The sequence below is a fragment of the Scyliorhinus canicula genome, chromosome 11 (genome assembly GCF_902713615.1).
Source record: "Scyliorhinus canicula chromosome 11, sScyCan1.1, whole genome shotgun sequence".
Lineage (NCBI taxonomy): Eukaryota > Metazoa > Chordata > Chondrichthyes > Carcharhiniformes > Scyliorhinidae > Scyliorhinus > Scyliorhinus canicula.
Window position 1 is genome coordinate 90,339,527 of NC_052156.1, and position 13,438 is coordinate 90,352,964.

At 44.3% G+C, this 13,438-nt stretch overlaps 1 protein-coding gene across 2 annotated transcripts in view; it reads right to left on the bottom strand.

Annotated features, from left to right (window-relative positions):
* The window catches only part of LOC119973187 (E3 ubiquitin-protein ligase RNF123), a 537,603-nt gene that overhangs the window by 214,223 nt on the left and 309,942 nt on the right, over nucleotides 1-13,438 (bottom strand). For both annotated transcript variants that reach the window (XM_038810837.1, XM_038810836.1), the window contains exons 32-33: nucleotides 13,276-13,415; nucleotides 7,672-7,860 (exon numbers count right to left, since the gene is read on the bottom strand). In XM_038810837.1, the coding sequence (XP_038666765.1) occupies nucleotides 7,672-7,860; nucleotides 13,276-13,415 (329 nt within the window). The remainder of the gene's footprint in view (nucleotides 1-7,671; nucleotides 7,861-13,275; nucleotides 13,416-13,438) is intronic.

A 13,438-nucleotide genomic window follows, 5' to 3' on the forward strand; every position in this document is an offset into this window, starting at 1 on the left:
GAATATCTATGAATGTAATTTAGATGAACTTTGAGAAGGAATTTGATAAAATCCCACACAAGAGACTGTTAACTAAAGTGGAAGTCCAAGGAGTTGAGGGAAAATTATTCACATAGTTAGGAAATCGATTGGCTGGCAGGGGTCAGAATGGGGATAATGGATAATTACTCTAACTGGCAGGATGTGACTAGTGGTGTACCATGGGGATCAGTGTCAGGGCCTCAATTATTTGCACTATTCATTAATGACTTGGATGATGGCATAGAAAGCGTATGTAAATTTGCGGGTGTTACAAAGTTAGGTGGCACTGTAGGCAACCTAGATGATAGCAGAAAAATGTAAGGAGATATTGACAGACTAGATGAATGGGCAACATTATGGCAGATGGAATTTAATGTTAGCAAGTGCGAGGTTATCCATTTTGGACCCAAAAAGCATAGAGCAGAGTACTTTCTACATGGAAGGATAGGTATAGTAGACGTACAAAGAGACTTGGGAGCTCAGGTACATGAGTCCTCATAATGCCAGGAACAAGTGCAAAAAATAATCAAAAAGGCTAATGGAATGCTAGTCTTTATATCTAGAGGATTGGAATATAAAGACACAGGAGCTATGCTACAGCTATACAAAACCCTGGTTAGACCCCACTTGGAGTACTGTGAGCATCTCTGGACACTACACCTTAGGAAGGATATTTTGGCCTTGGAGGGAGTGCAACGTAGGTTTACAAAAAAGATACCTTTTCTATCATCGAATTTACAGTGCAGCAAGAGGCCATTCGGCCCATCGGGTCTGCACCAGCTCTTGGAAAGAGCAGCCTACCCAAGGTCAACACCTCCACCCTATCCCCATAACCCAGTAACCCCACCCAACACTAAGGGAAATTTATCATGGCCAATCCACCTAACCTGCACATCTTTGGACTGTGGGAGGAAACCGGAGCACCCGGAGGAAACCCACGCACACACGGGGAGGATGTGCAGACTCCGCACAGACAGTGACCCAAGCCGGAATTGAACCTGGGACCCTGGAGCTGTGAAGTAATTGTGCTATCCACAATGCTACCATGCTGCCCTCTTTTTTGTTACCTCATCTCTCATCCTGTGTGACTTCACCTTTTGTGCCAGTCTGCTATCTGGTTCCCCTTTAATCTCTAACAATCAAACCACCCAGTCCTGGATTACAGGAGTTGAGTTACAAGAAGAGATTACTCAAATTAGACCTTTTTTTGCTAGAATTTAGAAGTTTATTGGTGATGTGATCTAAGTATTCAAGATATTAGGACAGCACGGTAGCACAAGTGGATAACACTGTGGCTTCACAGCGGCAGGGTCCCAGGTTCGATTCCCTGCTGGGTGACTGTCTGTGCGGAGTCTGCGTTCTCCCCGTGTCTGTGTGGGTTTCCTCCGGGTGCTCTGGTTTCCTCCCACAGTCCAAAGACGTGCCGGTTAGGTGGGTTGCTATGATAAATTGCCCTTAGTGACCAAAAAAGGTGAGATGGGGTTATCGGGTTACAGGGATAGGGTGGAAGTGAGGGTTTAAGTGGGTCGGTGCAGACTCGAGTTGCCAAATGGCCTCCTTCTGCACTGTATGTTCTATATTAACAGGAAAAGGCAGGGAGGATAAAAATAAACTATTTCCACTGGTTGGAGATTCTAAAACTAGGGGGCATACTCTAAAAGTTAGGGCTAGACCATTCAGAAGAGATGTTAGGAAGAACTTGTTCACTCAAAGGGCAGTAGAGGTTCGGAACTCTCTCTCACAAACAGCAGTTGAAGCTTGAACAGTTGTTAATTTTAATTCTGAGGCATACATATTTGTTACGCAAAGATGTTAAGGGATATCAGCCAAAGACAGGCATATAAAGTTAGGTCCCAGATCAGCCATGATCTCATTGTGTGGTGGGACAGGCTCGTGAATGGCCAACTCCTGTTCCTACGATTCATGTGGGGAGTGATTTTCTGTGGGCATTGGTCCGGGACAGGATCAAGCTTGCTGTGTTTCCACAATTGTACCCCAACAAGGATCAATACCTTTGGATGAGGACGACAGACAGAGCAAATTGGCAATTTAAAACACCCCTCTGGCTGCAGAAAGACTAAGTGTCAGACTGCCTGAGAAGAAATCTGTATTTCTGGATTTTGTGATCCTGCTTGCATATGCTTTTCTCATTGGACTGCAATGGTTTTCTCAGCAAGATTATTTCCTCTCTTGCTGTCTTGAAAATGAACTCAATCTGCTTTCTGCTGCGGAGCAAAATTGCGTCCCATGAAGCCTGAAGCCCACAGTTCCACTTCACACTGTTAACTCCTCATGCCCACAAAGATCTTGCAAATGTTGCCCCATATGCCAAATATATTTTGAGAAATATTCAGCAGGAGAATTATATATTTTGTATTTCCAATTGTGCATTTGTAGATGACATAATCCAGCAACGACACGTTATAAGTCATGTCAGCAGTGAACTTGAACACTCCACATGAATTCAATAATTGAAACAAAGGGTGCAGAGGCAAAGGGACAAGGCAATAAAGTACAATGAACTGCAGAGTGTGGGGAGTAATTAATCCAGAATTCAATTAACATCTGTAGATGAGATCATAAACAAGTGGGACATTTCAATGGTTTATGGGAGTCATTCAAATCCTTTGACTAAATCACCTCTTGTATCGGTACTCTATATCATCTGAAATTATTCTCATCTGTACTCTGATATCCTAATAAAATGGAATCAAATGACTGACAGATTTCAGTGCAAGGACACTGACTGAAGATTCTTATGTTGCTCTGGCATTTCAATCAGTGCGATGGTGACTGTGAAATGTTCCAGGTATGTATGCCCTCTCAAACTGAGAAGAGTATGGAAGACCACGCTGAGAGTTCAAATCCCACCACAAACTGAAAATTGTGAAACTAAAGTCAATTAATTATCAATAAGCTGCTGGAATGCTGTAAAAACACAAATGGTTCACCAATTTCTCCCGGTAAGGAGAGCCTGCAGTCCCAGACCAAAGGAATCGAGAGAAGTGGTGGGTGAGGTAGAGCTGGGTGTTATCAGTGTTCACGCAAAAACTAACAGTGTACTTTTGAATGATGTCACCAACGGGCAACATGTAGATGAGAAATAATGGGGGCGCGAAGAGGAGTGTACACGTGAAAACTAATAGTGTATTTTTAAATGATGTCACCAACATGCAGAATGAGAAGAAAGAGGGAGGGGGCCAAGGATAGATCCTTGGGAACACCAGAGCTAACTGTGTGAGAAGCAATTGCAGATGATTCTCTGGCCACTGTTATAATAGAACCATCAGAAAGCAATCCCACTCAGCTGGATGAGAGTGGACAGGTCAAAAGAGGAAGTTCTGGAATTACTCAGCCTGTCTGGCAGCATCTGTGGAGAGAAAAACAGAATTAACGTTTCGAGCTTGCAAAGAGAGGGAGAAATGTGATGAATTTAATGCAGGGGAGTGGAGAGGTGTTAAAAGGATGATGCTGTGGTCAACCATATCAAAGACAAAAGGGAAATGTTTACCTTTGTCGCAAATATGTAATTTGTAATTTTGTCAGAACTCCAGGAGAATCAGGGGGCAGAGGTGGGTATAGTGGCCATCACTAAGGAGAAGGTTCTGGAGAAACTGAAATGTTTGAAGGTGGATAAATCACCTGGACCGGATGGACTACACCCAAGGGTTCTGAAGGAGATAGTTGAGGAGATTGTGGAGACATTGGTGGTGATCTTTTAGGAATCACTGGAGGCAGGGAACGTCCCAGAGGAAAATGGAAAATGGCCAATGTAACACCCCTGTTTAAGAAGCGAGGGAGGCAGAAGACGGGAAATTATAGGCTAGTTAGCCTGACTTTGGTCATTGGTAAGATTTTAGAGTCCGTTATTAAAGATGAGATTGCGGGGGCAGCACGGTGGCCTAGTGGTTAGCACAACCGCCTCACGGCGCTGAGGTCCCAGGTTCGATCCCGGCTCTGGGTCACTGTCCGTGTGGAGTTTGCACATTCTCCCCGTGTCTGCGTGGGTTTCGCCCCCACAACCCAAAAACGTGCAAGCTAGGTGGATTGGCCACGCTAAATTGCCCCTTAATTGGAAAAATGATTGGGTACACTAAATTTATTAAAAAAAAGATGAGATTGCGGAGTACTTGGAAGTGCATGGTAAAATAGGACTGAGTCAGCACGGCTTCATCAAGGGGAGGTCATGTCTGACAAATCGGTTAGAATTCTTTGAGGAGGTAAGAAGGAACAAGATAGACAAAGGGTCTACTTAGATTTCCAGAAGGCCTTTAATAAGGCGCTGTATAGGAGGCTGCTAAATAGGTTAAGAGCCCATGGTGTTAAGGGTAAGATACTGGCATGGATAGAAGATTGGCAGATTGTAGGGACAAAGGGGCCTTTTTCAGAATGGCAGCTGGTGACTAGTGGTGTGCCTCAGGGGTCGGTGTTGGACCATGATTTTTCACAATATACATTAACGATCTGGGAAAAGGAATTGAGGGCACGGTTGCTTAAGTTTGCAGGTGATACAAAGATATGCAAAGGGACAGCTAGTATTGAGGAAGCAGGGGGGCTGCAGAAGGACTTGGGCAGGCTCAGAGAGTGGTCAATGAAGTGGCAAATGAAATACAATGTGGCAAGGTGTGAGGTTGTGCACTTTGGAAGGAGGAGTGCAGGTTCAGTCGGCTGTTAGGAAGGCAAATTAAATGTTAGAATTCATGTCGAGAGGGCGAGAATACAAGAGCAGGGATGTACTTCTGAGGCTGTATAAGTCTCTGGTCTATTGTGAGCAGTTGTGAGCCCCGTATCTAAGGAAGGATGCGCTGGCCTTGGAAAGGGTCCAGAGGAGGTTCACAAGAATGATCCCTGGAATGAAGAGCTTGTCGTATGAGGAACGGTTGCAGACTCTGGGTCTGTACGTGTTGGAGTTTAGAATGATATGGGGAGGGTCTGATTGAACATTACAGGATAATAGAGGACAGGGTAGAGTGGATGTGGAGAGGATGTTTCCACTTGGAGGAAAAACTAGAGCCAGAGGGCACAGCCTTCGATTAAAGGGGCGGTCCTTTAAAACAGAGGTGAGGAGGAATTTCTTCAGCCAGAGGGTGGTGAATCTGTGGAAATCTTTGCTGCAGAAGGCTGTGGAGGCCAAATCACTGAGTGTCTTTAAGACAGAGATAGATAGGTTCTTGATTAATAAGGGGATCGGGGTCATGGGGAGAAGGCAGGAGAATGGGGATGCAAAAAAATATCAGCCATGATTGAATGGAGGAGCAGACCAATGAGCTGAGTGACCTAATTCTGCTCCTATGTCTTATGGTCTAACTATGACAGGATGGAGACCCAATTGGAGGGATTGAAACATAAGTTCAGGCAAAGATAGGAGCCAATTTTGGAGGCAGCAACACATTCTCGGACTTTTGGAGAAGAGAGGTTATAAATGGGAATGGTGGTTTACAGGGAAGATGGGGGTCAAAGGTTTTTTTTGATGAGGGGGTGACGGCAGCAAAGAGAGAACTGTTAATGATAACGGTTAACATGGAATCAGAAGGGGAAATTTGGTGGTTAGCAGTTTAGTGGGAATATGACTGAGGGAACAGGAGTGGGATCTTATGAACAGGTTGAGCCCAGAGACGGGATGAAGTGAGATGGAGAAAGTAGGGAATAATGCTAGTTCAAGCTCAGGGTAGGAGCAGCTCTAGATGAACTTTGCTCAGGTGGACTGAGAGAAGGGAGGCATGTGGAAATGGCAGCTGACCAGTTGGTTTTGACCCGAGTGACAAAGAGGTCCTTGAGCTCCTCAAACTTATTTTTGGAGGTGAGGGGGGAGGGCGGTAGGCAGTTTATGCAGAGGAGAGCAGGATCAAAAAGTGGACCAACCAGGTGTGGCTAAATCAGTCTTCTGCCATATTCTTTCAAATCTGTATCCCATGGACTTAAGGGAGCAGTGGCAAGGACTATACTTGTGGGGAATGGCCAGGGTGATAGAGAGTAATGAATTTAGTAGGGGCTAGGGCATCAAAGATGAAGGTGAGGGTGTGGTTGACCATATCAGTAGTTGTGGAAACAGGGCCTAGGATCTTGAAAGTGTAGTTGCTACACCATATATATGTGTGATTTTAACTTTGGTACACCAGGGTCAATACACTCAGTAAACCCAGTGGCAACACTGATAAATTATCAAGCTTAAAGAAAGCAAAAGAGACAAGATCAATTTTGGATTCGATTATAGAATTGGAAAACTTGAAGATTTTAGGTGGAAGGAAAACCTAAAGGACTGGGGATCCATAATTCTGAGGTCCTGGGGATCGGAGCTATAATACTCTGTCACACAGCATCAGTATGAAGCTCCCAATTCTACTACAGTCAGATCTTCCCTCATTTTCTGTACACTACAACAGTGATCTACTATAGGAATCTCACCAGTGGGAACAAACCTTCCAGAGTCTGTCTGAACATAACATGCCTGAAATATCAGGGTGTACCTCTTAGAATAAATTGTTCTGATGCAACACATCACAACCACTGGGAATGCTGTAACACAGCAAAACTCACAGTGACAAATCAATTGTTCTTTATCGAACAGTGCCTTGGACAGGGCAGAGTGGATGTCCATTTCACAATTAATCTAAAAGATGGAATTTCCAACAGTGCAGCACTCCCTCAGTTCAGTGCTCAAGAGTGAGCCGAGATTTGAGGGATTTAAACGCATGACCTTCTGATGTGATTTCTCTGGAACGGGAGCAGAGGAGATTTACCAGGATGTTGCCTTGGCTAGAGATTTCTGGTTATGAAGAGAGACTGGGGTTGTTTTCCTTGGAGCAGAGGAGGCTGAGGGAGGACATGATTGAGATGTATAACATTATGAGGGGCATAGTTAGAGTTAGAGGGGGTGTGAGGAAAAACCTTTTCACCCAGAGGGTGGTGGGAGTTTGGAACTCGCTGCCTGAAAGGGTGGTGGAGGCAGAGACCCACATAACATTTAAGAAGTATTTAGATGTGCACTTGCGATCCCAAGACAATAAAGGCTATGGGCTGGAAAACAGGATTAGAATACTTAGGTGGTTGTTTTTGACCAGCACAGGGGTGATCGGCCAAAGGGCTTTTGCTGTGCTGTAGATCTCTATGACTCTGTGGTATCAGTGCTACAACTAAGACAAGGCTGGTACCTATACCAAAGAACCTGACCAGTGGGAATAAATACTTTTGAGTTTTCAATACATTCTTAAGGTGCAATTAGTGATGGGCAATAAATGCTGGCTTAGCCAGTAATACCCACATCCCATGAAAGAATAAAAAATTAACCCACATGTCTCATTTCCATATCCATGACCTCTAACACCCGTCTGAATCTTGCAGAAACTCCAGCAAGAGGAAGCTACGACTGGAGATCCAAGAGCTCTGACCCTAGCAATCAGCTAAGTGTGGTTAGAAATAGTAGAAATAGACAGAATTGCTTGTCCCTTACAAAACTGAGTCTTCTAATCCATTTACAATCATATTCCAGATTAAACAGTTCTATGTCAATTGCATTTGGCAACTGTAGTATCTTAAGTGACAATTAAGTACCCTTACAAACATGCAAACAAGCAGACCCATTCTCAAAGGAAAAAGCAATTTGATTTGTAATGGTGAACGTGCCTTTAGGGCCTGAGGTTTGTTGTTTACCTGCGCAAGGCGTCTCAGCAGCAGTTCTGCAGACGGTCTGGACCAGTTCAGGAAGATCTCAGGGACAAGAGTGATGGTCATCTCCAGAACCCTCAGCAAGCTAACAGAAAGGTCAAAGCAGGTGGCGCAAACCTTCAGCTGGCGACTGTCGACAAAGTTCCGCTCTGGCCGTTCAGCTGCCTGTTGGATCTACAAGGGCAAAAGGAAAGATCAGTGTGAACTAACAGAGAGAACTCAACTTCAATATTGAAACAAGGACCTGACTATTCATTCCACTGAATCTACCGGGGCAAGAAATAAACTGACAAAGAAAGCCTCAATTCAACCAGAATCAAAAGGAGACCGCTGCACGGGATTAAATTAAACCAGGCCCATCTCTTCTATCGCACCCGTCTTTCTTCTGCCTCTCTTTTTACCCTCCTCACAAAGATCTGAAAGACACGGCAGAGAGGCCGAATGAGTGATATTGATGTACATGTGGAAGCTGGCTCCATGTCTGTGAATGATGTCACCAAGTGGCGACCAGTAAATTACAAAGAGGAGGATGCAAAGAAAGAACACTGGCGAACAGAAATTAATCTATTCCATGCTGCACTATCCAATTGAGAATATTTTCATAAATTCATGTTCATACGATATAGGAGCAGAATTAGGCCATTCGTCCCATCAAGTCTGCCCCGTCATTCTTTCATGGCTGATATGTTCCTTACTTATCGACGTTCAACTTTATCTGCCACATTTGGACCCATCTCCTAATCTATCTATATCCATTTGTAAAGTTCTTATTTCCTCATTGCAACTTACAGTCCCACCTACTTTTGTGTCATCCACGAATTTGACTTTAGAACCTACTATCCCTGTATTTTCAACTTCTCTAATCTGGCATATCAGTCTTCAAAGAAGCAAGGCTTTTATTCTTGCCCCAACAAAGTAGAGGCTCAAGGAGCCTGTAAGAGCCCTGAAATATTTCAATAACAAGAGAATATTGTCAGAAAGACGATTAGGAGGGTGGCATGTGGCACAGTGGTTCTCACTGGGACTGCAGTGCTGAGGACCCAAGTTCGAATCCCGGCCCTGGGTCACTGTCCGTGTGGAGTTTGCACATTCTCCCCATGTGTGCCTGGGCTTCACCCCCACAACCCCCACACCCCCACAACCCTGGCCTTCACCCCCACAAGGGCAGCACGGTAGCATTGTGGATAGCGCAATTGCTTCACAGCTCCAGGGTCCCAGGTTCAATTCCTGCTTGGGTCACTGTCTGTGCGGAGTCTGCACATCCTCCCCGTGTGTGCGTGGGTTTCCTCCGGGTGCTCCGGTTTCCTCCCACAGTCCAAAGATGTGCAGGTTAGGTAGATTGGCAATGATAAATTGCCCTTAGTGTCCAAAATTGCCCTTGGTGTTGGGTGGGGTTACTGGGTTATGGGGATAGGGAGGAGGTGTTGACCTTGGGTAGGGTGCTCTTTCCAAGAGCCGGTGCAGACCCGATGGGCCGAATGGCCTCCTTCTGCACTGTAAATTCTATGATAATCTATGAAACCCAAAGATGTGCTGGTTAGGTGGATTGGCCATGCTAAATTGCCCCTTAATTGGAAAGGAAAAACAATTGGTGACTCTAAATATTTTTTTAAAAAGAAGAGGATTAGGGCAGGCCAGGACACCGCACAACCATTGCCAAATATAGGAGATTCAGCCTGCAATCATTATTTGGACTTCATTTTTTCAACCTTCACTAATAAATCAGGACTACACTGTTCCTGAAAACCGTTGTTAAGATGTTCACAGAATAACTGGTGTTGGAAAAAGTTCAAACTTGCAAGCAGTTCCAATTGTATGACCAAAGACAAATCGCTGAACTGCATACAATCCACTGCTAGCCTGGTTGGTTTGTGATCTTACAGGAGAAACATTTAAGGTGAGCAGGGAGACTGTAAGGCCCCGAAGGCCAACCTAAGCAATAAAAGGATATCTTTCCAGGTCACCTTCCTAAAGTGGGAGACATTGAGATATTTGTTTTCCATTCTATTGACTGGGTAAAACAATTTTTCAAAGGATGGAGGGTTCGAGCATTTGCAGGAAAGAAAGAATCAATGGTACATCACATCTCTGTAAATTGAGTTGATGTTCATGTCACCAGAGGACTATCTGGGTTGTAACTGCTCAGTTCACAGACATTCATGCCCTGTTTGTAATTACTAATTGCAAACACCCAGTGCTCCAAGTCAGGCCTTTTGAGAACCAAATCGAGTTGCCAAAGGCTGCTTTGCCTGATCCCATTGTTCACTTGGATCAGGAACCCTCTGATATGAAATCCAGATGGGTTCCTCTGCATTTATGATGTGTATGAATACCTGAATGTGCGCATCAATCTGTCTGCACCAAACTAAGTTCCATCAAATTCAGTCTGCACCGAAGTCAGGTGGGCTGAGTCGAATCCCACTCCATTTGTTTACTCACTGGTCAACCCCTGTGTCCATGCTCTAGGCTTTCATAAAACACTTACAAACATGGCCCCTGACCAAGAGCATTCAAATTGCTCTGAGTTTAAACGTGTTTCGAGGTACATGCTGTTGGAACTCCTGTGAGGAAGGTATTGGTGTTTTACAGGAGGATCAATGAACTGACACGAATGCTGATCAACCATTAAAAACACAGAAGCTGAACCAAGGGGATAGCAAAAAAAAACTTAAAAGAAAAACGTCAATCACCTGGTGTGCACAATCGTCCCTGACACTGAAAGACCGTGCTTTGTGAGAAACGTCAGTGCACACTCACTCTAACATCATTCACATCTACAGTTATCACAACAAGTTAGATCACAGAGAGACCAACAGGGTTATAATCAAACAACAGATCATGTGACATGGGCCAATGTCTGGATTTATATCTTACTGCCTCAAGACTCAAACTGGAGTTCAACACCCCAGCTGCTGTTCATTCCGTGCTTCCGCTAGGACCCAACATGAAGACAGCTGGGTCTGTGCGCATTCAGGATCCTGACCTTCCTGTTGCTTGCCATTTTAACAAAAGACCCTGCTCCCATGCCCACATGTCTGTTCTTGGCCTGCTGCAATGTTCCAGTGAAGCGCAACGCAAACTGGAGGAACAACATCTCATCTTCCGGTTAGGCACGCTACAGCCTTCCGGCCTGAACATCGAATTCAACAACTTCAGATGATCAGCCCCACCTCAACCCATTTGTTTTCATTTCATTTTAACTGTCTTTTACCATTTCTTTCTTTCCTGCACCTTTCTCCTCTTTACTTCCCCCTTCCCCTCCCCCCACACCTCTGATGTTAGTTTCCCTGCTGTTTGACCTTTCACATCTTTTGTTCTCTCTGGGGACTGCCATTAGCACTCTTTCCCCTTGGTTTCTGTGGCCATTACCACCAAGTTTCCCTGGGTTTCTGCGGCTATGACTCTTTCTTTCTATCTTTCATTCTCACTCCACAGTATAAATATTTCCCACTCTGTCTGTCTGTTAGCTTTGACAAAGAGTCATCGGACTCGAAACGTTAGCTCTTTTCTCTCCCTACAGATGCTGCCAGACTTGCCGAGATTTTCCAGCATTTTCCATTTTGTTTCAGATTCCAGCATCCGCAGTAATTTGCTTTTATTCATGAAGACAGCTGGACTCCCTGACAGTGTTTACTAACACTTCCTTCTCTGCTCCGTTTAAAGTTTCAGAGCAAACAACAATCACAAATATTTCTACATATCTGCTGCTACTTGTGTAGACTTTACACCTCTGTGAAAGGTACCATGTAAATTAATGTTGCCCTTGTGGTGGTACGATTTGCATAGCTGTCTGCCATTGGTGCAGACATCCCTTTTCTTCTAAAGCTGCACAGGCCAGTGTATTAAATCAGGGAAATATATGCAATAAATAACATGATACAGAGGGGGTGAATACACAGCACAGTCGGCCGCCTGAGGTAAACTCATTGACTAAGCAGCAGGAAATTCGAGAAAGATTCCTGGAGTGCGCAGCAGGAAACTTGGGAAAGAATCCTGTTTAGAGCAGCAGAAAATTCCAGAGAGATTCCTGGACTTAGCAGCAAGCTATTTGTGGTTTATACCTAGACTAAGCAATAAGCAGCATGGTTGTACATAGACTAAAGTGTGTTATGCAGAAAGCTGTATACTGGACACTGGTTAAGTAAAGCTCTCCAGTCCAACTTTCCTTTTATACTACAATTACTATCATTCTTTGTGCAACAATGTTCCCGATGGCGGGGGAGTATAGAACTAGGGGTCATAGTTTGAGGATAAGTGGTAAACTTTTTAGAACTGAGGTGATGAGAAGTTTCTTCACTCAGAGAGTGGTGAATCTGTGGAAGTTGTTACCACAGAAACTAGTTGTGGCCAAAATGTTGTGTAATTTCAAGAAGGTATTAGATATAGCTCTTGGGGCTAAAGGGATCAAGAGATATGGGGGGAAGGCGGGATCAGGGTATTGAACTTGATGATCAGCCATGATCATAATGAATGGCAGAGCAGGCTCGAAGGGCTGAATGGCCTCCTCCTGCTTCTAGTTTCTATGTTTCTAACCTGACTAATGAGTGTTGGCTGCATTTCCACATCAAAAATCTAACAGCTGAACTTGATGCTGTTTCTACATATGGTGAGATTGCTGGATTGTGGCTAGGAGCAGAGATGGAGACTGTGCCCCCCCCCCCCCCCCACCCCCCCCCCCCCCCCCCCCAATCAGTGAATGGAGAGGGGAAAAAAGCAATTGATCAGAGTGAACATCATAGATCTAATAATCATACCAGAATTCTACTTAAGAGCATGCATTACTTGGGCTGGGGAATTCAATACAATGTGCTGAGTAATGTGTACTTTTAGCAGGAAAAATAGCAGGTGTCTTACACTCATGAGATTTTCCCATCCCATATTTTATTTATGTTCAGTCTAAGTGCACGGGATGAAATTAGAGTGAAGAAGGTGATTGTTTTCTAAAAGCAGATCTGTAAATAAACCGATTATGTGATTTAGCAAGCAGGCCCAGCAATTAGTCATTGGAGTGACGGGTTCCCAAGCCTTCATCAATATTGGATTACTGATAACCTTGAAATACACGAAAGCGAAATCAGCTTGATTGGTTTCCAATTCCATTGGTTTCAGGAAGGATCATCTACTGCATCAAAATTATATCCAGCAAATGCCAGAGCCTGTCCAATCTCAAATCACATTCGGTAAACGCCAGATTCCCACAGCACATCTGGCAAACATCAGTGTTTGCCGATTCCCACATCATAGAAGGCAAATGCAGTGATTTGATTTGAATGAGAACAATTATTTGGTGGAGGTTAGGGAGTGACGGTAAAGAGAAGTTGTTTATCTGAGTGCTGTTTTCTCCAGAAAGAAAAATCTTGCAAAGAAACTGAAAAACCAAGCTGAATAAATAAATACAATGCCATAAAAATCATGACGGTTCAAACGGACAGGTTAAACAAATGAGAGGGGGGTGAGGCACCATTCTCTCATATCCAAGGCTGCTCATTGTGACATTGCAGAACGATTTGCACGCATCATTGCTCTGAAATGTTGGTAGAATGGGCAAGAGGATTGGAGTTTACTGTAGAGCTGCCCCCAGATCCTTACCTCCTGGATCATACCAATAAACTCCGAGAAGGCCCAGTTCAGCTGGTTGAGCACGCTATTCAGAAAACTTGCTGCCATTTCAGAATCAGAGCGAAGAAGGTCCGCCATGTGTTGCTGCAGCAGAGTAGAAGGACAAGGTTCTAAGAAGAAGAAGAAAAGCAAA